At 35.7% G+C, this 25,111-nt stretch overlaps 1 protein-coding gene across 5 annotated transcripts in view; it reads right to left on the bottom strand.

Moving 5' to 3' along the window:
- Positions 1-25,111, bottom strand: part of CTNNA3 (catenin alpha 3) — a 1,751,355-nt gene that overhangs the window by 1,630,759 nt on the left and 95,485 nt on the right. For all 5 annotated transcript variants that reach the window (XM_032842041.1, XM_032842013.1, XM_032842050.1 and 2 more), the window contains exon 3: positions 21,725-21,917. In XM_032842041.1, coding sequence (XP_032697932.1) covers positions 21,725-21,917 — 193 coding nt within the window. The remainder of the gene's footprint in view (positions 1-21,724; positions 21,918-25,111) is intronic.

Below are 25,111 nucleotides of genomic sequence, written 5' to 3'. Positions count from 1 at the left end.
TTAAATAAAAATTGAAAAAATTCATGGAAACAAATGATAATGAAAATACAATGGTTCAAAATCTGTGGGACACAGCAAAGACAGTCCTGAGAGGAAAGCATATAGCCATACAAGACTTTCTCAAGAAACAAGAAAGGTCTCCAGTACAAAACCTAAACTTACACCTAAAGAAGCTGGAGAAAGAACAGCAAAGAAAGTCTAAATCCAGGAGGAGAAGAGAAATAATAAAGAACAGAGCAGAAATCAATGAAATAGAAACCAAAAGAACAGTAGAACAAATCAATGGAACTAGGAGCTGGTTCTTTGAAAGAATTAAGATTGATAAACCCCGGGCCAGAGTTATCAAAAAGAAAACAGAAAGGACCCAAATAAATAAAATCATGACTGAAAGAGGAGAAATCACAGCCAACACCAGAGAAATACAAACAGTTATAAGAACATATTATGAGCAACTACACACCAGCAAATTTGACAATCTGGAAGAAATGGATGCATTCCTAGAGACATATAAACTACCACAACTGAATCAGGAAGAAATAGAAACCCTGAACAGTCCCATAACCAGTAAGGAGATTGAAGCAATCATCAAAATCTCCCAAGAAACAAGACTCCAGGGCCAGACGGATTCCCAGGGGAATTCTACCAAACATTTAAAGGAGAAGTAATATTTATTCTCCTGAAACTGTTTAAAAAAATAGAAATGGAAGGAAAACTTACAAACTTATTGAGGCCAGCATTACCTTGATCCCAAAACCAGACAAAGACCCCATGAAAAAAGAGAATTACAGACCAATAGCCTTGATGAACACAGATGCAAAAATTCTCACCAAAATACTAGCCAATAGGATCCAACAGTACATTAAAAGGATTATTCACCACAACCAACCTGGGCTGCAAGGTTGGTTCAACATCCATAAATCAATCAATGGGATACAATACATTAATAAAAGAAAGAACAAGAACCATATGATATTCTCAATAGATGCTAAAAAAAGCACTCGACAAAGTACAGCATCCTTTCTTGACCAAAACTCTTCAGTGTAGGGAGAGAGGGTACATTCCTCAATATCATCAAAGCCATCTAGGAAAAACCCACAGCAACTATCATTTTCAATGGGGAAAAACTGAAAGCTTTTCCACTAAGATCAGGAACACGGCAGGGCTGTCCACTATCACCATTGTTATTCAACATAGTACTAGAAGTCCTAGCCTGAGAATCAGACAACAAAAAGAAATTAAAGGAATCCAAATTAGCAAAAAAGAAGCCAAACTATCACTTTTGGCAGATGATATGATACTTTACATGGAAAACCCAAAAGACTCCACTCCAAAACTGCTAGAATGCACAGAAATCAGTTACATTTCTACACACCAACAACAAGACAGAAGAAAGTGAAATTAAGGAGTTGATCCCATTTAAAATTGCACCCAAAACTATAAGATACCGAGGAATAAACCTAAACAAAGAGGCAAAGAATTTGTACACAGAAAAATATAAAGTACTCATGAAAGAAATGGAGGAAGACACAAAGAAATGGAAAAGTGTTCCATGCTTATGGATTGGAAGAACAAATATCATGAAAATGTCTATGCTACCTAAAGCAATCTACACATTTAATGCAATCCCTATCAAAATCCCATCCACTTTTTCAAAGAAATGGAACAAATAATCCTAAAATTTATATGGAACCAGAAAGGACCCCGAATAGCCAGAGGAATGGTGAAAAAGAAAGCCAAAGTTGGTGGCATCACAATTCCAGACTTCAAACTCTATTACAAAGCTCCAAACATCACGACAGTTTGGTACTGGCACAAAAACAGACACATAGATCAATGGAACAGAATAGAGAGCCCAGAAATAAACCCTCAACTCTATGGTCAACTAATCTTCGACAAAGCAGGAAAGAATGTCCAATGGGAAAAAGACAGCCTCTTCAACAAATGGTGTTGGGAAAATTGGACAGCCACATGCAGAAAAATGAAACTGGACCATTTCCTTATACCACACATGAAAATAGACTCAAGATGGATGAAAGACCTCAATGTGAGAAAAGAATCCACATCAAAATCCTTGAGGAGAACACAGGCAGCAACCTCTTTGACCTCAGCTGCAGCAACTTCTTCCTAGAAACATCACCATAGGCAAGGGAAGTGAGGGGAAAATGAACTATTGAGACTTCATCAAGATCAAAAGCTTTTGCACAGCAAAGGAAACAGTCAACAAAACAAAAGACAACTGACAGATTGGGAGAAGATATTTGCAAATGACATATCAGATAAAGGACTAGTATCCAAAATCTATAAAGCACTTATCAAACTCAACACCCAAAGAAAAAAGAATCCAATCAAGAAATGGGCAGAGGACATGAACAGACATTTCTGCAAAGAAGACATCCACATGGCCAACAGACACATGAAAAAGTGCTCCACATCACTCGGCATCAGGGAAATACAAATCAAAACCACAAAGAGATACCACCTCACACCAGTCAAAATGGCTAAAATTAACAAGTCAGGAAATGACAGATGTTGGCGAGGATGCGGAGAAAGAGGAACCCTCCTACACTGTTGGTGGGAATGCAGGCTAGTGTAGCCACTCTGGAAAACAGCATGGAGGTTCCTCAAAAAGTTGAAAACAGAGCTACCCTATGACCCAGCAATCGCAATACTGGGTATTTACCCTAAAGATACGAATGTAGTGATCCTAAGGGGCCTGTGCACCTCCATAGAAGCAATATTCACAATAGCCAAACTATGGAAAGAACTGAGATGTCCATCAACAGATGAATGGATAAAGAAGATGTGAGATAGATATAGATATAAATATACATATATACATATATACACACATATATACACAATGGAATACTATGCAGCCATCAAAAGGAATGAAATCTTGCCATTTGCAATGATATGGATGGAACTAGAGCATATTATGCTAAGCAAAATAAGTCAATCAGAGGAAGACAATTATCTCATATGATCTCCCTGATAGGAGGAATTTGAGAGGCAGAGTGGGGGTTTGGGGGGTAGGGAAGGAAAAAAATGAAACGGATCAGGAGGGAGACAAACCAAAAGAGACTCTTGATCTCACAAAACAAACAAAAAAAAGGGTTGCTGCGGAGAGGCGGTTATGGAGAAGGTGGTTGGGTTATGGACAATGGGGAGGGTATGTGATATGATGAGTGCTATGAAGTGTGTAAGCCTGATGATTCATAGACCTGTACCTCTAGGGCAAATAATATATGTTATTAAACAGAATTAATAAATATTTTTAAAAAAACATTGCTAAATAAAGTCAACAGCATTTGAGAGCCTTCTGTAAGACAGAAAGCTGATGAGAGGTTGTCAACTGATAAAAACAAGGAGAAAAAGCTACAATCTAGAATATACCATAAGAAGTATGCAGAGGTTGTCAAAGTCATTCTGCCTACTGGAATCCAAAGAGGCTCTGGCTTGGAGGTATAATGCAGGGCAGAAACTAGTAGCTGTCTAAAATGAGGATGATTAATTAAACTCATGTACGTGAAATCCTGTGCCCCTTTCCCTTTTCTCTATTACTGTTTGCAAAGCAGAAGGCAGCTCAACAGTCACCCCCAAGTCATAAAAAGAGGGCTTTTTTATACAAAAAAAAAAAAAAAAAGGAAATCATCTGGGGAAAACTGAAGCATCTGGTATGTTTTTGGACTTCAGAGTAAAGCTCTCCTTATTCTCACACACAGAGAAAGAAAAGGCTGAACAGCTGTTCTATGGCAAGAAAGAGGGGAAATGTCAGAGAAAGAAATATGTGGGATAAAGGATATGGCATGCCTAACCCAGAGATGTCTGGAGATGATAAACCTGTTACATCACTGAAAGGAAGACAAAGAGTTTGAGAAGAGATGTCTCTGTGACAAAAACAAAACAAGACCAAAGGGTAGCATTATTTTAAGCAATGGAAAAGAAAATCCATTTGACCTTGATTATGGAATCATTTCCTTTTGATGCACCAACAGGTTGTGACATTGGACCCTTGGAAAAAGAGATATAATTTTAGCATACTACTCTACCATGTAGTAAATAAAACATATAGAGTCATAATAATGTTAATGTTGTGCAATGGTTTTCAACTTTATCAACTAATGAAAAATACAGATTGCTTCATTATAGTTGAATATCAAAATTAAAATGTTAACAACCTTGACTGTGTAAGATTAGAAGCGACAGAGGTAGAAGGTGAAAGATAAAATGTAGAATTAAAGACAGAGAACAGAATGAGTGTTGTTATTCTTACCAAACACTAAGAGGAGTCAGGATAGTGACTAAAGATGATGGAATATGAAGTGGGAAATAACAGTAAAACTAAAAATGATGTCAAACTGTAAAACATCGGAAGGAAGAAAAGGCAGGGAGAAACAGGGAGTATAGATGAACAAAATTTTCATATTTCATAAAAGGAAATAAATGGATAATATCTTAAAGGTTGATAAGTAAAGGAATAGAATTATAAGTATATAACTTAATTTTCTGGAGTAACCATCATATCTAAAATCAGAAAGACTTCCTCCAGGGTGTGGGACTGGAAATAAAGATTTTCTGTGGGGTATGAAACTGAAGGTAGCAAGGAGCACAATAGGAAATTGTTTTTCACCATAAACTCTTCTACATTATTTGATTTTCCATAACATACATATCTTTCTCTAAAATTTTTATAGATCTGAGTCAAAGTTCATCTTCTGCTGGAACAATTATTAAGTCTCTTCATTCTGACCATTCCACCACATTATGTGCTCTTAACACTTTCACATTTAAAGGTACTATAAGATCTTCAACTTGTTCATCTCTTATAATTATTCTCACTTAATTTCCTAAAACTAAGTCCCATTACTTTAAGTTCTTTGAAGTCAGAAACCACATCTTATTTTTTTAATAAAATTCTAAGTATTTGATAAAGAGTACAATATGTATTTAGTCTGGCTAATATGGTAAGTACCCAGCAAAAAGCAGTAATGAAATATCTATCATTAGAACTTATTTAACAGCCGATTTTCTTTAGTTATTACCTAACACTCCTCTTCATTTCACATGTCAATGCTTTATTCTCCTTTTCAGTTTTTAGCAAATGTTTCTGAAATTATTTTAAGATTTCTGAGATATTCCAAGGTATGGAAAATTATGGAGTTTGGTGATTTCCATCCATTAAGAATTCTTAACTGTATGATGGTCTTCAATCAAATCCAACATAGCATATGGCAGACTTATGGGCAACTTTATGAAGGAATCTCTCAAATATTTAAAACTGCATTGTGCCTGCAATAGTTGTATCTTTCAATAATCAATAATGTAAATTGACTAAATGCTCCAATCAAATGACACAGGGTATCACAATGGATTTTTTTTTTAAAAAGACCCATCCATATGCTGCCTACAAGAGCCTCATTTTAGAACTAAAGACATTGCAGTTGGAAAGTGAGGAGAGGGAGAACCACCTATTATGCTAATGGATGTCAAAAGAAAGCCAGAGTGTCCATACTTACATCAGACAAACTGATTTTAAAACAAAGATAGTATATATGGACCATATCTTCTCTATCCATTCATCTGTAGATAGTAACAAGAGATGAAGGAAGGCATTATATCATAATAAAGGGGTCTATCTATCAAGAAGATCAAACAATTTTATCTGTGCCCCCAACTTGGGAGTAGCCAGATATATAAATCAATTAATAACAAACATAAAGAAACTCATTGATAACAATATAATAATAGTAGGGGATTTTAACAGCCCACTTACAGCAAAGGACAGATCATCTAAGCAGAAAATCAACAAGGAAACATTGGCTTTGAATGACACACTGGACCAGATGGACTTAACAAACATATTCAAATCATTTCATCCTAAAGAAGTAGAATACACATTCTTTTTGAGTACACATGGAACATTCTCCAGAACAGATCATATACTGGGTTATAAATCAGGTCTCAATGGGTACAAAGAGACTGAAATCATACCATACATATTTTCAGAGCACAACACTATGAGACTTGAAGTGAATCATAAGAAAAAATTTGTAAAGACTTCAAATATATGGAGGTTAGCGAACATCCTACTAAAGAATGAATGGGCTAACCGAGAAATTAAAGAAGAATTTAAAAAATACATGGTGAAAATGAAAACGCAATAGTCCAAAACCTTTGAGATGCAGCAAAGGCAGTGGGTATGCAATACATGTCATGTCCACCTCATCAAGCAAGAAAATTCTTAAATACACAACATAGCCTTATATCTAAAGGAGCTAGAAAAGGAACAGCAAATAAAGCCTAAAGCCAGCAGAAGAAGGAAAATAATAAAAATTAGAGAAGAAATAAATAATATAGAAATGATATAGAAACAAACAAACAAAAAATACCAGTAGAACAGAACTACTTAACATAGTAGTAGAAGCAGTGAAAGTCTTAGCCTCAGCAATCAGACAACAAAAAGAAATAAAAGGCATCCAAATTGTCAAGGAAGAAGTCAAAGTTTCTCGACTTGCAGACAACATGATACTCTCTGTAGAAAACGTGAAAGACTCCACCAAAAAATTGCTAGAATTGATACATAAATTCAGCAAAGTCACAGGATATAAAATTAATGAGCAGAAATCTGTTGCATTTCTATACACCAATAATGAAGCAGCAGAGAAGAAATCAAGGACTCCATCCCATTTATAACTGCACCAAAAACAATAAAATACCTAGGAATAAACCTAACAGGTAAGAGACTGTACTCCAAAAACTACAGATCACTTATGAAAGAAACTGAAAAGGACAAAAAGAAATGGAAAAGCATTCCATGCTCATGAATTGGAAGAACAAACATTCTTAAAATGTATATACTACCCAAAGCAAGCCATACATTTAATTCAATTCTTATCAAAATACCACCAGCATTTTTCACAGAGCTAGAATAAGCAATCCCCAAATTTGTATGGAACCAGAAAAAATTTCAAATAGCCAAAGCAATTCTAAAAAAGAAAAACAAAATTGCAGGCATCATGACTTCATATTTCATGATGTATGACAAAGCTATAATCATTAAGACAGTATAGTACAGGCACAGAAAAGAGACACAAAGGTCAATGAAACAGAACAGAAAACCCAGAAATGGACCCACAACTATATGGTCAACTAATCTTTGACAAATCAGGAAAGACTATCCAATGGAAAAAAAGACAGACTCTTCAACAAATGGTGTTGGAAAACCTGGGTAACAACATGCAGAATGAAACAGGACCATTTTCTTAAGACATACACAAGAATAAACTAAAATGGATTAAAAACCTAAATGTGAGACAGGAAATCATCAAAATCCTAGAGGAAAACACAGGGAGAAACCTCTTTGACCTTGGCCATAGCAACTTCTTACTATACATGTCACCACAGGCAAGGAAAACAAAAGCAAAAATGAACTATTTGGACTTCCTCAAGATAAAAGGTTTCTACACATGAAGGAAGCAATAAAAAAAAAAACTAAAAGGCAGTCGACAGAATGGGAGAAGATATTTGCAGTGTATCTGATAAAGGGTTAGTATCCAAAAATCTATAAAGAACTTATCAAACTCAACACCCAAAAACAATCCAGTTAAGAAATGGGCAGACATGAATAGACACTTCTACAAAGAAGACATCCAGGGGTGCCATGTTGGCCTAGTTGGTTAAGTATTCAACTCTTGGTTTCAGCTCAGGTGGTGATCTCAGGGTTGTGAAGTCAAACCTCATATTGGGCCCGGTGCTCAGCACAGTATCTGCTTAAAAGACTCTCTCCCTCTACCCTGGCCACTCCCCACCTCACACTTTTGCCCTCTCTCTCTCTCTAATAAGTAAATAAATCCTTAAAAAAAAAAAAAGCCAAAGAGATAAGGAGGGAAAATTAGGACTGTGTTGTTTTCTATTATTCAAGGAAACAGTATTTTAGAAAGGAGAAAATAATCAACTGTCTCAAATGTGCCAAGATTTTAAGTCAGATGATAGTAGAGATATAAAAATCTGTGAAGGGCTTGTGAAAGAATATGTTGAGTTCAGTTTATACATAAGTGTAAGGTAATACCTAAACAGCCAAATGGAACTACCTACTAATTGGTTAGAGCAAGGGTGTTACTACAGTGTTTATCACTTCTCACTTGGGAAGAAAGAAGTGGAGTGTCAACTCGTGTGTAGAACATTAAATACTCCCAAGGATGACCATTATTTTGGGGAGTGAGTTGAGCATGAGTTTTACATTTTTAATGTAAAAAAAAAAAAAAGATTGAAAAGCACTCAGAGTGCTTTTGGAAGTAGAGCTTTATATTGAGAACTGAAAGTTGTCAACAAAGCAGTTATAATTAAAATCCTGAGAATGAAAAAGGTGCCCAAGGAAAGAAGAGAATAGGGGACAGAGGACCAAGACTGAGACTTAAGAAAAATCATGGTTAGGAGACAAGAGGGAAAGAAAGTGAATGAGGAAAGAAAAGGAGGGTGTGGAGAAGTAGTAAGAGAATTTAGTGTGTAACATCCTGAAAAAGAAGGAGAAAACAAAGAGACCAAAGCAGAAGAACAGAAAACATGAAACAGGATAAGAAGTTTAAAAAGAGGGCATACTAAAGGAAATGGAATTTTTTTAGTATAGCTGACACCCTGTGTTACATTAGTCTCGGGTGTGATCACATAGTGATTCTACACACATTATGCTATGCTCACAAGAATACACCACAATGTAGCTCACTACATCTGTCACCACACAATGCTATTAAAATACTACTGACTTTTATTGCCATGACTTACTCATTCTTTTAGTCCCATGACTTATTCTAAAAGCCTGGATCTCCCACTCCCCCTCACCCATTTTGCTCATTCCCCACCCCCAACCCCCTGGCAACCATCAGTTCGTTCTCTGCTTTTATAGGTCTGATTGTCCTCTATGTTTTTTTGTTCATTCAGTTTTTTTTTTTTAGATTCCACATATAAATGAAATCATATAGTATTTGTCTTTCTCAGTTGGACTTCTTTCACTTAGCATAACGTCCTCTAGGTCTATTGGGAAATGGCTTTTTTATTGAATATTTGCCAATCATCAAACAGCAGCAAGGTAATATGTGTGATGAAAGAACCAGTAAGGGGTGCCTGGGTGGCTCAGTGAGTTAAGCCTCTGCCTTTGGCTCAGGTCATGATCCCAGGGTCCTGGGATCAAGCCCCGCATCGGGCTCTCTACTCAGCAGGGAGCCTGCTTCCCTTCCTCTCTCTCTCTGCCTGCCTCTCTGCCTACTTGTGATCTCTGTCAAACAAATAAATAAAATCTTTAAAAAAAAATTAAGAAAAGAAAGAAAGAACCAGTAAAAGTAATATGAATGAACAGACTAGGCAAAGAAAAGACAACTATAGAAGAAAAGTCTCTCAAAAGAAGAGAAGACATAAATGAGGACCCAAGTAAGACAGGAAAGTTTTAAAGAGTAAAAAGGAGCACCACTTCCTTTGAAACTGAAGAAAGAGATGAGAAGAGTCAAGAACAGAAAATCTAAAAATTCTTGTTCCTGTCCCTGAGAAACTGCCAACAGCATAATGCACTCTTTTAACACTAAAATATGCCACAAAATAATAATGTTCAGAACTATCACCTGTGAGGATAAACTTTAGATCACTTGTCAGCATTACACTTCCTTTGTTACCTTTGCACACAAGAGTGGTGCCATCTCTCTCTCCAGCCATGAAGGAAAACAAAAGCCATAATATATGCATCACACTTTTGAATTCAGACTCTTTATCAGCCGAGATTTCAGTCCATATTTTAGTTTCTAGGACTCCTCACTTACAAATCAATCTGTTCACATGCATTAAATCTTTACTCCTATCTCTGAGTTATACATCAGAGTAAATGGTATGTGGCTTACCCAATACCTCTTACTTTCAAGACTGACATTGCAGTCATTTTCTCAAATCAGCCCGTCTGTATGTCCCAGGTCCAACATACCAAGTGACTGAAAGTGAAATGGCTGCACACAAACACATCAAGTACTTTACTTCCCAACTGCCCACACAACACTTCAGGATGGGCAACACTGAGAAGTTTGCTGAGAATATCAAATGCACTATAAGAAAAGACTGCCGCAGGGGGCACCTAGGTGGCTCAGTGGGTTAAAGCCTCTGCCTTCTGCTCAGGTCATGATCCCGGGGTCCTGGGATCGAGCCCCATGTAGGGCTCTCTACTCTGCAGGGAGCCTGCTTCCTCCCCTCTCTCTCTGCCTGCCTCTCTGCCTATTTGTGATTTCTCTCTCTGTCAAATAAATAAAATCTTAAAAAAAAGAAAAGAAAAGCCTGCCGCAGATCTTTCAAGTGAACACTGAGGGATGCCATGTTGAGTGTGTTCCAGCAATTAGTAGATTACAAGCAATGTAGCTAATTAGCTCATCAGTCTTCAATGGAAGTGTTTCCATAAACATTCTGCCAGCTACAAGACACCATGTATGCATGTTAAAATGTGTTAGAACAAGAGTTCATCATCCCCTTTCAAATGAAGAATGAACTGCATCTCCTCAAGCACAACATATTTGGTAGAAAGATTATTGTATTTGTGACTTTATGCTTATCTAAGAACACTCTTGAGATATAATAACAGTTAAATATATACAACATCAACATAGCAATAGATGGAAATAATGAGGCAGCAGCTGTTGCCTTTGAAACCATATATAGGCTGTGAGTAATTGGTGGTAAATACCAAACATTTTATCTAAGTCCTAACTGCAATGTTGTTGAGCAGAGTAGATGGAGCTGACCTGTTACTTAGGGACAGTTAACTAAAAATGAACTGCTATTTTCTCTTATAAATAAATGTTCAATACAGCTGAGCTTTAAAAGATAAGATCTTTCAACACAGGTGACCCAAAATGACACCAGTAAGTTTTTTAAATCTTTATTTTCTCTAGGATACAATTTTTTCCCTTAAACAAAAATAAAAATGCACTGAATAATCAAGGAGGAATAGGTAACATTTTAAAGGTTCAATATTGGAAATTCTACAATAGCATTTGTTGTTTAAGTAAGTGCCCAAGTATACTGATAGGAAGATTTATTATACTTCCAAGATACCATTTTCCAGGAATAATCATTTCTAGAAGTAATCGTTTTCTCTGACTAATACAGATGATGGTAAATCTTGATTTCTAATTCCTGTTGGAAAAGTCTATAAACCTAGGGTCTTACAAATCATGAAGATGAAGAACTATGGAAATGTATAAAGAGGAATAAATTTTTTAAATACCCTGAATACATGTTATTATGCACGTGATAAATGTGTGCATTTTTCAATACAAATGTTTACTTCTCACCAGGGAGGAGACAGTCCCCTAGCCACTAACCATATCGCCTACCCTGCTAGAAATACTCGTGAGCCATGCAAACTGGGACAAGTTGTCAGCTGCTACTGGCCTAAGCTTTAAAAACATATAGTTGGGAGGCTCCTGCATTAGAGCCTAAATAGCATAGCATTTCTTTTAGTATAAAATGCCATAGCCCCATATTTGGGAAGGAGAGCTATAGTTAGAGGGCCGTAATGGATTCAAAACTCTCCTCATTAATCTTCCTAGCCCTCCAACTGGCTCATAGTAGCCTTGGTGGAGGCCCACAATTAAAAATAGATGGGGAAGTATTTTAACAGAGGCAGGATTCCAACAAATTCACAAGCCCTCTCTCACTTGACACACATCAACATGAAGCCAACAGTACATGTTGCCAATTGCTGGCTCTGGTAGTAATAACTGCCAAGACTCTTGGTGTCATACTGTGCATTCCAGATAATTCATCCTAAAGTATATGGAGGTTTGATTAGTGCTATGCTATACTTGTGTAGGCATCTTGGCCTGTCTGGGCAGTATACAAAAATGTTGAACCTTAATCTTTCTCTGAACACTCTTGAAATCTCAAATTAATTACCCCTTTATATATTAAGGAAGGCCTATTTTTATATTTATTTTACAACTGACCCTTGAACAACATGGGTTTGATCCCTGTAGGTCCACTTATATGTGGATTTTTTTTATATAGTACAGTACTATAAATGTATTTTCTCTTCCTTATGACTTCCTTAATAACATTTTCATTTCTCTAGTTTACTTTATTATTAGAATACAACATATAATATGTATAACATACAAAACATGTGTTAACCAACTGTTTATGTTATCAGTAAGTCTTCTATAGTAGGCTATTAAGTAGTTAAGTTCTGGGGGAGTCAAAAGTTATACTTGGATTTTTGACTGCATGGGGGTCAGCTTCCCTAATTCCTGTGTTGTTCAAGGTCAACCCTATGTCACTGGGAATCTAAAAATGTATAATTATTAAGGTAAAGAAGTTAGTGTTTGCATGAGAAAACTGTTAACATTATGTTTAAATGTTCAAAGGAAAAAGAATCAGATACCCTTTGAAGAATTAAAAGTAAGTCTATTGTTTACTACCTGTCTTCCTACTAAAATACCAGACAGCTCTATGAGGGCAAGCTTTGTCTGCCTAGTTCACTTCTGTGAGTCTAGCACATAGAACAGACCCTGGCCTAGACAAAGGTTTCAATAAATATTTGATTTTTTTTTTAAATAAAAGAGAAAGAAATGCAAGTCTCTGAGAAAAGAAGGCTAGACATAGACCACACCTTCCTATCAATTATATATGTACTCACTTATACTCATATGGGAGAGAGTCCTCTTACCCAATTTAATGGTAAAACATAGGAAAATGGAAGGTTTTTTTTTTTTAAGATTTTATTTATTTATTTGACAGACACAAGTAGGCAGAGAGGCAGGCAGAGAGAGAGGAGGAAGCAGGCTCCCTGCCGAACAGAGAGCCCAATTCAGGGCTTGATCCCAGAACCCTGGGATCATGACCTGAGCCGAAGGCAGAGGCTTTAACCCACTGAGCCACCCAGGTACCCCAGAAAATGGAAGTTTAGAGTCACTATTTTATTTCTGCTTCATATGTGCTTCGACAGCCTTTGAGACATACCATTACAAGACATTTATCAGACACTATTACAATTGTTTACACATCTATTTACTCCAGTAGATTATTAATACCTCAGATACATCTTATTTATTTCCATATTTCCAGGGCCCAAATTAAAACCAAATTCAGATGCCAAATATTTAACCAAAATAGATAAACATTAGGCAAATGCTGTAAACATTAACAAATATTTACAAGAGAAGGGGCATACAAGTCTAAATATGATTACTTTTGTAATCTTCTCTCTCTCTTAATGATAACTTAGTGAAATACTGACTATACACTTCCTTTCTACAACCCTTCTGTCTCATAGTAAGCCCTTATTTTATTTGAAATTGGAAGAAACTCTGAACCAGGTTTATTTAATATTCCACATAATTTTTGTCCTTTTCCTTTTTTTAATCAAAGCATTGAAGAAACACAAAAGGATGTCTTTTTTTTTTTCATTTCTAATCAAATCTGTAATTCCATCTAATTTTTTTTTTTTTACTAGCTGAAGGCAAAAGCTAAGACCAGGATAACTGAGAAGACTACCCGCTATAGGGATCTCACAGTACTAATAGGTTACATGTAAAGCAAATTTCAACCAAGTTTCCTCTACAACTTTAAATTTAACTGACAAATCTTTAAGACTTTTGCTAAACCCAATCATTACTTACCTTCTTTTCCAAACAACAAACTAAATAATGTTTATGAATAGAAAGTATACATACATACAGATTAGATATATAGATATACAGATATATAGGTATACACACACACATATCTGTTATAGTTCCCTGTTCTTTGCAATTTCATGTATGAACACCAAATGCCATACACTGTATCATATCATTTTTGTAAAATTAGTTTCTCACATAAGCCAAATAAAGTACCATAATCTTACCATCATAAGGAATCCCAAAGAAACAGGCCATGTGTGTTTGCATGTGTCAAAAATAGGGACTTCATCAAGATCAAAAGCTTCTGCACAGCAAAGGAAACAGTCAAAAGAAGCAACCCACGGAATGGGAGAAGATATTTGCAAATGACAGTACAGACAAAATGTTGATATCCAGGATCTATAAAGAACCCCTGAAACTCAACACACACAAAACAGACAATCATATCAAAAAATGGGCAGAAGATATGAACAGACACTTCTCCAATGAAGACATACAAATGGCTATCAGACACATGAAAAAATGTTCATCATCACTAGCCATCAGGAAGATTCAAATTAAAACCACATTGAGATAACACCTTACACCAGTTAGAATGGCCAAAATTAGCAAGACAGGAAACAACATGTGTTGGAGAGGATGTGGAGAAAGGGGAACCCTCTTACACTGTTGGTGGGAATGCAAGTTGGTGCAGCCACTTTGGAGAACACTGTGGATATTCCTCAAGAAATTAAAAATAGAGCTTCCCTATTACCCTGCAATTGCACTACTGGGTATTTACCCCAAAGATACAGATGTAGTGAAAAGAAGGGCCATCTGTACCCCAATGTTTATAGCAGAAATGGCCACAGTCGCCAAACCATGGAAAGAACCAAGATGCCTTTCAACGGATGAATGGATAAGGAAGATGTGGTCCATATACACTATGGAGTATTATGCCTCCATCACAAAGGATGAATACCCAACTTTTGTAGCAACATGGACAAGGCTGGAAGAGATTATGCTGAGTGAAATAAGTCAAGCAGAGAAAGTCAATTATCATATGGTTTCACTTATTTGTGGAGCATAACAAATAACATGGAGGACATAGGGAGATGGAGAGGAGAAGGGAGTTGAGGGAAATTGGAAGGGGAGGTGAACCATGAGAGACTATGGACTCTGTAAAACAATCTGAGGGTTTTGAAGGGGCGGAGGGGTGAGAGGTTGGGGGATCCAGGTGGTGGGTATTGGAGAGGGCACGGATTGCATGGAGCACTGGGTGTGGTGCAAAAATAATGAATACTGTTATGCTGAAAAAATAAAAAATTAAAAAAAAAAAAACAACCAAATGTTTCATTTCAGAGATAATACCTGAACAAGTACCAATCCAAAAAAGTCAGTTGCATTCCTATGCACCAGCACCACCAGAAATATAATTGATTTGTGTCCAGAAACATACATACCCATATATATATGGAACTTTGGCATTTAACAAAAGTGACATATCCAAAGTATTTTTCAAAGTAGTTGTACCAATTTACACTCCACCAAGCAAAGTATAAAAAATCCTGTTACTTCAAAGTCTTTCTAACATGTCAGGTTTTTTTAATTTCAGTCAACTTGAATTGCATAAAATGGTACCTCATTTGCATATCTCTGACCACCAGTGAAGCTGAATATCTCTTTACATTTTCATTGGTGTTTATTCCTCTGTAAAATTCTTTTTATGCCCATTTTTCTTTTGTTTTTCTTATTGATTTATGTTCTTATGGTTATCTTTTATTGTGTTTATGTCACTATTTTCTCCAACTGTGTCTTTTCATTTTCTTTAAAGAATTTTTTGATGTAAGAAAGTTCTTAATTTTGACAAAATAAAATACATTAGTCTTTTCTTTATAGTTTTTGTTTCATATTTAATAAACCCTGTTATACATCCAAAGCCTTAAAAAATTCATCCTATTTTAATGAGTTTTTAATAATTGCATTTGATATTTAGATCCTAAAGCTACCTGGAGTTGACTGTACATACATTATGAGAAAGCAAATGGTAGAAACATTGAGTAAGAGAGAAGTAAAAAGAATATGGCAGCTGAGAGAAAGAGAAACTGGGAAAATAAATTTTCCCTCCTTCAGGAAGTAAGAAAGATAAAACTGGAGGTCTGAGTCTGCTTAGGAGGAAATCCAAAATATTTCATACTTTCAACTCAGACTTTGAGGTGCTATTCCCAAGAATAACAGCTAGCCAAAAATAGACCAACCTTTAAAAATTAATTCTACAATTTGTCATACAAAGTGTTCAGCATCCAATAAAAAATTATCCAAGTTATCAGGAAACAAAATCGGGTACTGAAAAAGAAAAAGAAAAAGAAAAAAAATGAAAGAAATAACAGACAATTAGAAACAACCCTATAAGAATGCCATATATCTATACAGAAATTAACTATAATTGAGATATTCAAGAGAAATAATGGCAAGATGAAAATTTCAGCAGGGAACTAGAATTTGGAAAAAAATTAGAGAAATGAAAACTATTTCTATTTCCATAGAAACAAACTTTTTAAAAAACAAATGAAAATTCAAGAACTAAAAATGTACAGTGACTAATATAAAAAGCTCACTGGACAGAATTAAAAACAGGAAAAGGCAGGACAAAGGGGTAATAAATTTAAAGATAGATATAAAGGGGTGCCTGAGTGGCACAGTTGGTTAAGCACCCAACTCTAGGTTTTGCTCAGGTAGTGATCTCACGGTCATGAAATTGAACCCCATATCAGGCTCCATGCTCAGCACAGAGTCTGCTTGAGATTCTCTCTCTCTCCCTCGGACCCTCCCTTTACTTGTGCTCCCTCTCCCTCTCTCTCTCTATAAAATAAATAAATCTTTGCAGGATGCCTGGGTGGCTCAGTTGGTTAAGCATCTGCTTTTGAATCAGGTTATGATCTCAGGGTCCTGGGATCAAGTCCTACACTGGGCTCCTTGCTCAGCGGGGAGCCTGCCACTCCCCCTGCTTGTGCACACTCTCTTTCTGGCAAATAAATAAATAAAAGCTTTAATAATAAATAAATATTTTTAAAATAAAAAAGATAGACATAAAATTAAAATCTTTAAAGTACCATTTTACAACACCACAAAAATCAATTACTTGTTTTTGAATCAGAAGACTCATTACTATTAAAATGTCAGTTCAGCACAAATTGATCTATAGACCCAATTTATTTTTTTTTAATAGACCCAATTTAATCCCAATCAAAATCCCAGCAGAATTTTTGTTTGCTTGTCTTTGGTTTTTGTTTTGTTTTTAAATAGTTTACTTATTTATTTGACACAAAGAGAGAGAGTATAAGCAGGGGGAGCAGCAGGCAGAGGGAGAAGGAAAACTAGATTCCCCACCTAGCAGGGAGCCTGTCCGATGTGGACCTTGATCCCAGAACCCTGAAATCATGAGCCTAAGGCAGCTGGCCAACCAACTGAGACACCCAGGATTTTTTTTTTTTTAATTAAGAAGCTGATTCCAAAATGTCTATGGAAGTGCAAGGGATCTAAAATTACAAAATCAAGATAATTTTTATTTTATTTTACTCTGAGGTACAATAACCATGACAACGTGATATTGGTATAAGTAGACATACAAAACAATAAAACACAAGAGAGTTCCTAAGTAGACACACACATAATGGTCAACTGATTTTCAAAAAAAGGTGCAAAGAAATTCAATTGAGAAAGACTAATTTCTTTCAATAACTACACTAAAACATTAAATTTCCATATGCATCCACATAATACTGGATCAACTGAATTCCCATATGAAAAAAAAATCATAACCCCTAACTCAGACCATTCATAAAAATTTATTTCCAGGTAGATTGTAATGGCAAAACAATAAAGCCCATAGATGATTACATACGAGAATATCTTCTTGACTTACAGTAAGCCAAGTTTTTTTAGCAGAACAGAAAAATCTCTATCCATAAAGGAATAAAATAACTCCAATTTATCAAAATTACTTCTAAATATTAAAAATGTTTAATATAATGAAAGAAAGAAGATATTTTTAATATCCACAACTAACAAAAGACTCATATCTAGAATATACAAAAAGTCATCAGAGAAATTTTAAAACTACAGTAGAAAGCCACTATATACACTTGCATCAAAAATACTGACTCTTGCAAACACCAAGTTAGTAAGAATGTAAAGGAACTGGAATTCTTAAACATTACTGATGAGTGTCAGTTAGAAAATCTACTGTGAAAACTGTCTGGTAAAATCTATTAAGTTGAATATATACTTTATGAACTAGCGATTTCATCATAAATATAAACCAGCAGGAAAATCTACATTTAGGCACAAAAAGTAATGCAAAAATATGTACAGAGCAGCACTCTTCATTACGGCCAGAAACTGTAAAAACTCAACTGTCCATCAATCTAACATGAATAAATAAATTATGATCTATTTATCAATGAAATGAATGAACTACTACATGTTGAGACCTCACAAACACAACATTGAGTAAAAGAAGCCAGAATCAGGAGATAGAACATACTATATAGATCCTAGTTATGCAAAGTTCAAAAGAGGCAAAAAACTAACTTATGTAATAACCTAGAATAATTGTTACCACTGAGGTGAAGAAATAACTGGTTGGAGGCACAAGGGGTGCTCCTAGGATTCTGGTAAGTTTCTATTTCTTGACGCGCATGTTTACAATGTGAAACTGTATTGAATTGTTCACAATAATAGATGCACTTTCCTGTATTTCCTATTCTTGGTAAATCATTAAATAAAACCTTAAATATAACCAATCATGTGACTTAGAAGCAATGTCTATACATTGTAGGGGTACAATAGAGGCTATATGAAGGTAGCATATATACCAAAGGCAAAACATGTAGTGCAAACATTGTAAACAATTCTTAGCTAATTCCTAGCTAATTGTTATGTGAATACTCTAAAACTAAATCCTGGGTTTAATATTTTGCCATTGTTTAGATGTAAGTATAGGGGTAAGCTGTAAGATCATGAGTGAAAAATAATCACTATGTGGGCCAACTTTGCTGGATCTCTACAGTTCTACCCACATATGACCGTTCCTTTCACCATCCTCCCCTAATACTATCCATGTCCTATCTTCCATAGGCAAATTCTTTAGGTAATCAAATGTCCACATTATTTATCACTTCAGGTCTCAAATTAAAGCACTAAAGTCAGTAAAACAGATTAAAACAGAACCCTGTTGTAATGCTACATAAATTACAGCCTTTAGTAGAAGAATACATTTTCTAAATTACTCTCAAATTCTTCTTGAAAATAAGTCAGTAGGGGCGCCTGGATGGCTAAGTCAGTTAAGTGGCTGTCTTCAGCTCTGGTCATGATCGCAAGGTCATGAGATCGAACCCCACATCAAGCTTCCTGCTCAGTGGAGAGCCTGTTTCTCCCTCTCCCTCTACCTGCCGTTCTACCTACCTGCGCACTCTCTATCTCTCTGTCAAATAAATAAATAAATATCTTAAAAAGAAAAGAAAAGAAGTCAATAAATATACAAAGAAAAATATCCTCTACCTCCAATATTTTTTAACTTTCCCAAATACTTTAAACTTATTATTTGCTCTTCATTAGTCCTTTGCATTGTGCCACTGGACAAAGCCCTTAAAAAAAAAAAGGCTGGAAACTAAAATATGTTTCTAGTATCAAAGGGTTGCTTGAATCAGAATTCAATCTCCTGATACTTCAACTCCCCACTGAGCTAAAATTCCTTCCAAGTTTTTCGGAACAGTGCTCTACTGTTACTATCTCTGCTATCCATAGGATAAGCATTGGCCATTCCCCAAATTCCAGAACCATTTGCCATTTCACTGCTTTCCTCCCACACTCAAGTGGCGGGAGTTCAATTTGGCAGTTTGTCAGAAAGAATCCTAGTATAAAGCACTTGGTGATTTTTAACCAAATAGATTTGTTGTGTATACAGCATATGCCATATATATCACATCATATGATTGCACACATTATAATAGAACATAGCGAAGGATATATAACATAATCCTAGAATTCAAATGTACTTCTCTTTGAGACCTTCTCTTTAAAATAATTTTATTATTTTACTTTTTTTAAAGATATACCATTTCATGACAACTATTAGTGTTCCCTAAGAATGACCAATGTCATATATACTTATTATTAGGTGTTTTATAAAAACTATGTTGTCAAATAAATCACATTATGTGATAAAAACAGTACTAGGATAGCATTCATATTCCTTACCAAAAGACTCAGCAAAGAAACCCTGAGATAATGTCACAAGTGCAAAGATAAAATCATTATAAAATTATATAATAGAAAGTGAAAAAAATGATGCTCCATTTTTTTTTTATTTAACAAACACTTGTTAGGTGGTTGTTATGTGTCAGGCCTTGCTCATCAAATAAGACCAGGTATTTGCCACCTTCAAGGAATTAAGAGTCTAGACTTACTGAACATGTAAATTAATGTTTGGTGTATGAGGTAGTAAAGCCTATGAAAGAGAGATGCTCAGAGTCTGTGGGGACAGAGAAGAGGGACATCTAAATCGGCATTATGAGGTCAGTACACACTTCCCAGAAAAGACCTTGGCTGAGCTTTGCTACAATGAATAATTGGCTGAATGAGAGGGGGAATCCAGGTGAAGGCAGCAGCTGGTAACAGAAGTGCAACATGAACCATTCAAGATACCTTAAGTTCTTGTTTGGAGGAAAGTTTGAGGGGGACAGAATCAGGGAATGAGAAGGGAGAGAATGGCAGAAGCCCAATTCTGAAGCGCTGAGGGAGCGAAGTTTAAACATCTGAACCTGATCCAGAAACACGGTCCCTCTAATCCTTCAAAAGCTACAGAAAGGATTTTAAGCACGGAAGCAAAATGAGTATATTTTCATCTTTAAAGGATATATTTGGCTTTGGTATAAGGTAAGGCTAATGCAGTAATCCTAAATTCAGGAGTCAACATTAGTAATGGAGAAGAGGGAAAGATCTGAAAGACAAAAGGAGACAGAATTTGTTAAACTTGGAGACTAACTGGAAGAGAGGGGGGATGAGAAAGAGTCTAAACTGACTTGGTTACTAATGTAAATGATGGTACCAGAACAGAGAGGACAGAACGAAGAGTGGGTCTAAGGTGGCAGGGGGGAGGGAGGAATGATGAATTCATGAGAAATTATCTTAGGTATTCTGTTTTCTTTATATTTTCTGAGGAGTCTCTATAAAATATCAATCATATATAACAATATATAGCAAATAAAAAATAGCTCCCTTATATTTGATGTTAAGTTTATTGTAGCTACTATATTCATCTTAATTATCTAATTAGCAAACATTTCCTGATTTTCATAAAGTTATGTTGGGAAGAGAAATATTTCAACACCCCAAGTCTCCTTCACACAGCCAAACAGGAATATTTAAGTTTTCTTATCCTCTCAAAATAGTTCCTTGCAGCAAGATGATGCATAAATAGAACAGTTCTTTTACAAAACAGACTGCGAATGATATTTACATGTTAGAAAACTGTTGTAGTATCATAAGTAAATACATTAAAAGGTAAAATGTACACTTTCATTTTATAATATTAACTTAGCAACAACATGAGTTATGCATAGTTTATGCAAAGCATTTATTTTTAAGTTTAGTAAATCTAAACTAGAAAATAGAAAAATAAAAAATGTATTCCTGAGTGGTCAGGTCTGTAACTTATTATCTCCAACTATTAACAAGGAACTTTATAATTTATTTATGTATGGGAAAATACACCTTCAGCTTCATTAGTCATTTCTCATTATATCTATGACAAAACAGGATACACTTCTCTTTGCTTATTATGAATAAACTATGGCATGTGAGGGGAAGAAAGAGCCTGCAGGGACTAAACAACTGAAGGAAAGAACCAGGAATAGTACCCTGAGCCTTAGAGCTGACTAATGAGCCACTCTGCCTCCCACAGCTAGCTCCTCAGAGGTCTTTGTAGAGCTAATAAACTCAAGTCAACAAAAACAAAACACTCACAAATCTAATTCCATAGCTAACACCCTAAGGATATACAGTTTGCTCCTGACCAGAATTAGAGTACTCACTTTCTTTGCGAACTTCCTCAAGTGCAGTAGTAAGCTCCTTCTTCAAAACTGTGGCTTCCTGAGCAATCTTCTCCCCCTTGTCTAATAAATTCCAAGTTGCTTCCTCCACAGAAGCTAGGAGGACTCTGGCTCGTTTTGAACGTCCTTTTTTCCTGTTGGAAGGATTCTGGGGACAATTTACAAGTGTAGTAACCTAAAATTGGAAAAATACAAGCCACTCATTAGACAAATTGTGAGAACATAGTCCTGGGACATCACAGCCTAGAACAAAAGGAAGTATTTCATAGAAACATGATTTATTCCCAGTACTACTGATACACCCTCATAAGTCAAGTCAATACATTAAGAGCAATATTATCAGCCACTATGGAATTTCCAACTAAAGATAAAAAGGAAAGAAGGAAGGAGGTAAGAAGGGTGAAAGAAAGGACAGGAGGAAAGAAGAGCCACAGAGATTGAAACTTATCAAGTTTTACTATTGAAACAATGCAGTGTGTGCATGTGTGTGTATTACATGTATGTATAAATATTTACATATAATAATTATTTATATGACTTTGTAGCCAGCAATCTATATTAAGAGGGTGGCAAAAATCATCATAATTCGGTTAGTAAGTATTAGTAAGTATTAGTCTAAGTATAGAAATTATTAATGTGGAGGGGGTACAGAACCACTCAAACATAAAACACTGGTTACCTTAGAGGAACAAAACCCAAATCATGACCTACATATTGGCCCTCTGTAACCTCTCCTACCTGTCTCCTACACTCTCCCCTAACTCATTAGGACTCTAAAACAGGTCTTGTTCAAAGTCTCCTATCAAAGTCTCCTATCTCCTAATCAAAGACTTTCTTGATTATCCCATCCCCACCCTCTCTCAATCTTTCCCCTTACCCTACTTTATATTTCCACAAAACTTACAGAACCTGTTTTTTTGTTTATATGTTTATTTCATGTTCCCAATACTAAAATGTAAATTCCATGAAAGCAGAAAATGTGTTTTTTTCCCTCCAGCACCCAGAACAATGCACAAAGTAGGTGTCCAATAAAATATGTATTATATAAATGGCTTCATGAATGGGATAGTTGAAAAGAGGGGTTTTTTAATCTTTATATTTTGAATTGTCTGAGTATGTTAATAATGAGCATTATTCCTTTTGTAAATATGTTTAAAATAGGAATAAACTAGGGGCACCTGGGTGGCTCAGACGGTTAATCGTCTGCCTTCAGCTCAAGTCATGATCCCAGGGTCCTGGGATCTAGCCCACAGCAGGCTCACTGCTCAGTGGGGAGTCTGCCTCTCCCTCTGCCTGCCACTCCCCCTGTTTGTGCTCTCCCTAATAAATACATAAAATATTTTTTTTATTAAAAAAAAAAGGATAAACTAATAATAAGGCCATTATTTAGAGATAGAAATGAAGCATCTGGGGCACCTGGGTGGCTCAGTCAGTTGAGTGACCACTCTTGATTTCGGCTCAGGTCAAAATCTCAGGGTTGTAAGGTTGAGCCCTGCATTGGGCCACATGCTCATCATGGAGTCTGCTTGTCCCTCTCCCTCTGTTCCTTCCCCCACTCACACTCTCTCTCTCTCTCAAATAAACAAACAGATAAAGAAAACCTTAAAAAAAAATTAAGCATCTGTATTTGGAAACTAAATCTCATACAAAATTACATTGTAAAAAATATCCATTTATTAATTAAACCTTGAATCCCAATAATAAATTTGATTAATATTTTTATAAGCAAAGCTGGAAGATACCCACTATAGAGGAAGAAAAAAAAAAAGTTGTATCCAGTATTTAAAATGGCAGACCTGAAACTCTTATAGAAAGCTAGACTCCTACTTATCATCAAATAGCCAAGGCTTTTAACAACCATGCACCACATCTTTGACAATGTGCTATACATAATCCTTCCTGTTCTGTAGCTCCTAGAGGTTTGGCTTGTTTATTGCTTATAGAGCACAACATATTTGTTTATTTGTATATCTGGACCCAGTTTTTTAACTAGCAATTAAGAAAGAACTTATAAGTTATGGGGGAAATATGTAGATGAAAATAATTTTTGCCTGCCCTTCTCTTTATCTCTTTATCCATCCAAAATGCTAATTTGCTTTATTCTCATGTTCACAACCCATAGTGCAGTACCTTGTAGCAAGTCTTTGTTTCCTCTCTTAGAAAATGAGAACAATCATATTATCCTATGACTGTGTGAAGGTTAAATATGTAAAATGTCTTATAAAATCCACAACATGAGGAGCCTGGGTGGTTCAGTTGTTAAGCATCTGCTTTCAGCTCAGATCATGATCTCAGGGTCCTGGGATCGAGCCCCACATCATGCTCCCTGCCTACTTCTCCCTCACCATTCCTGTGCTTGTATACCCTCTCTCTGTGTCTCTGTCAAATAAATAAATAAAGTCTTCAAAAAAAAATCCACAACATAACACAGATATTGGTTGACATTTAATGCACATTTTCTAGTCCATTCCCCACGTGGATACAGAAAATCTGTTATGGGATCCTTATCAGAGGTGCTCTCTTGGGACTACCCTCATGTTGCTCTTGGGGTCCCCTGTGCTAAATGTAATGAAGTCCGTTAACAGAACACATTCTGTATGTTTTGCAAGCAGTAAAATAGGGCCAAGTGTCTTTATTATGAATTAAATAAAGATGATAATACGCCTGACTATGGATTTTCACATACTCCAAAAGGCAAATTTCTCACTATTGTCAGTCTAATTTATATAAAAGAGTTAAAAGATATTGGTTCAGATTAAGACAAATTATAGCACCTAGTTTAAAATCTTTGTTTAAAATGAAAAATAAGTTCCATTGTCTAAATGTTCCCTCAGAATGTATTTTAGGTGCCACAATTCATGACGCTTCCCACTGAACATTCCTCTATTATTGTTCAGATCCTCCATGCACCAAATGTTTTCCATAGACTAGCCTGAGCTTTGAAATTAAAATGAGCATTCCAGAAATGCTTTGTTTCTTACAATAAATGCCAAACAAGAAATGTGAAAAGAACATTGTATAAGAACATTGTGCTTCCATCAAAATAAATGCAATTGCAACCAGCAAGTTATTCCCATTTATAAATCATTTATACCTATGTCTTCTGAAACACCCAATACGGTTATTTAATATTGGTTAAACTCAAGTGACACTTTCAATGATTCACTTTATTTCAGAAAGTAAAGATGGTTTGGTAATCCTCTGGGGGGAAAAAGAAAACTAAACCTTTTTTTTTTTTTTTTAAACATCAACTTACCTATAGGATCTAACCAATTCCCCTCAGTGACTGTGACCCAGGATAACAAATGACTTTCATCAAAGGTTGGGAGTGCATTTGTTATCTGAAAAAGTCTCCCATCTCTTAAAGAA

The sequence above is a fragment of the Lontra canadensis genome, unplaced genomic scaffold, assembly GCF_010015895.1.
Source record: "Lontra canadensis isolate GAN:19392208 unplaced genomic scaffold, GSC_riverotter_1.0 scaffold3, whole genome shotgun sequence".
In the NCBI taxonomy this organism is placed as follows: domain Eukaryota; kingdom Metazoa; phylum Chordata; class Mammalia; order Carnivora; family Mustelidae; genus Lontra; species Lontra canadensis.
This window is presented reverse-complemented; position numbering and strand designations above follow the sequence as displayed.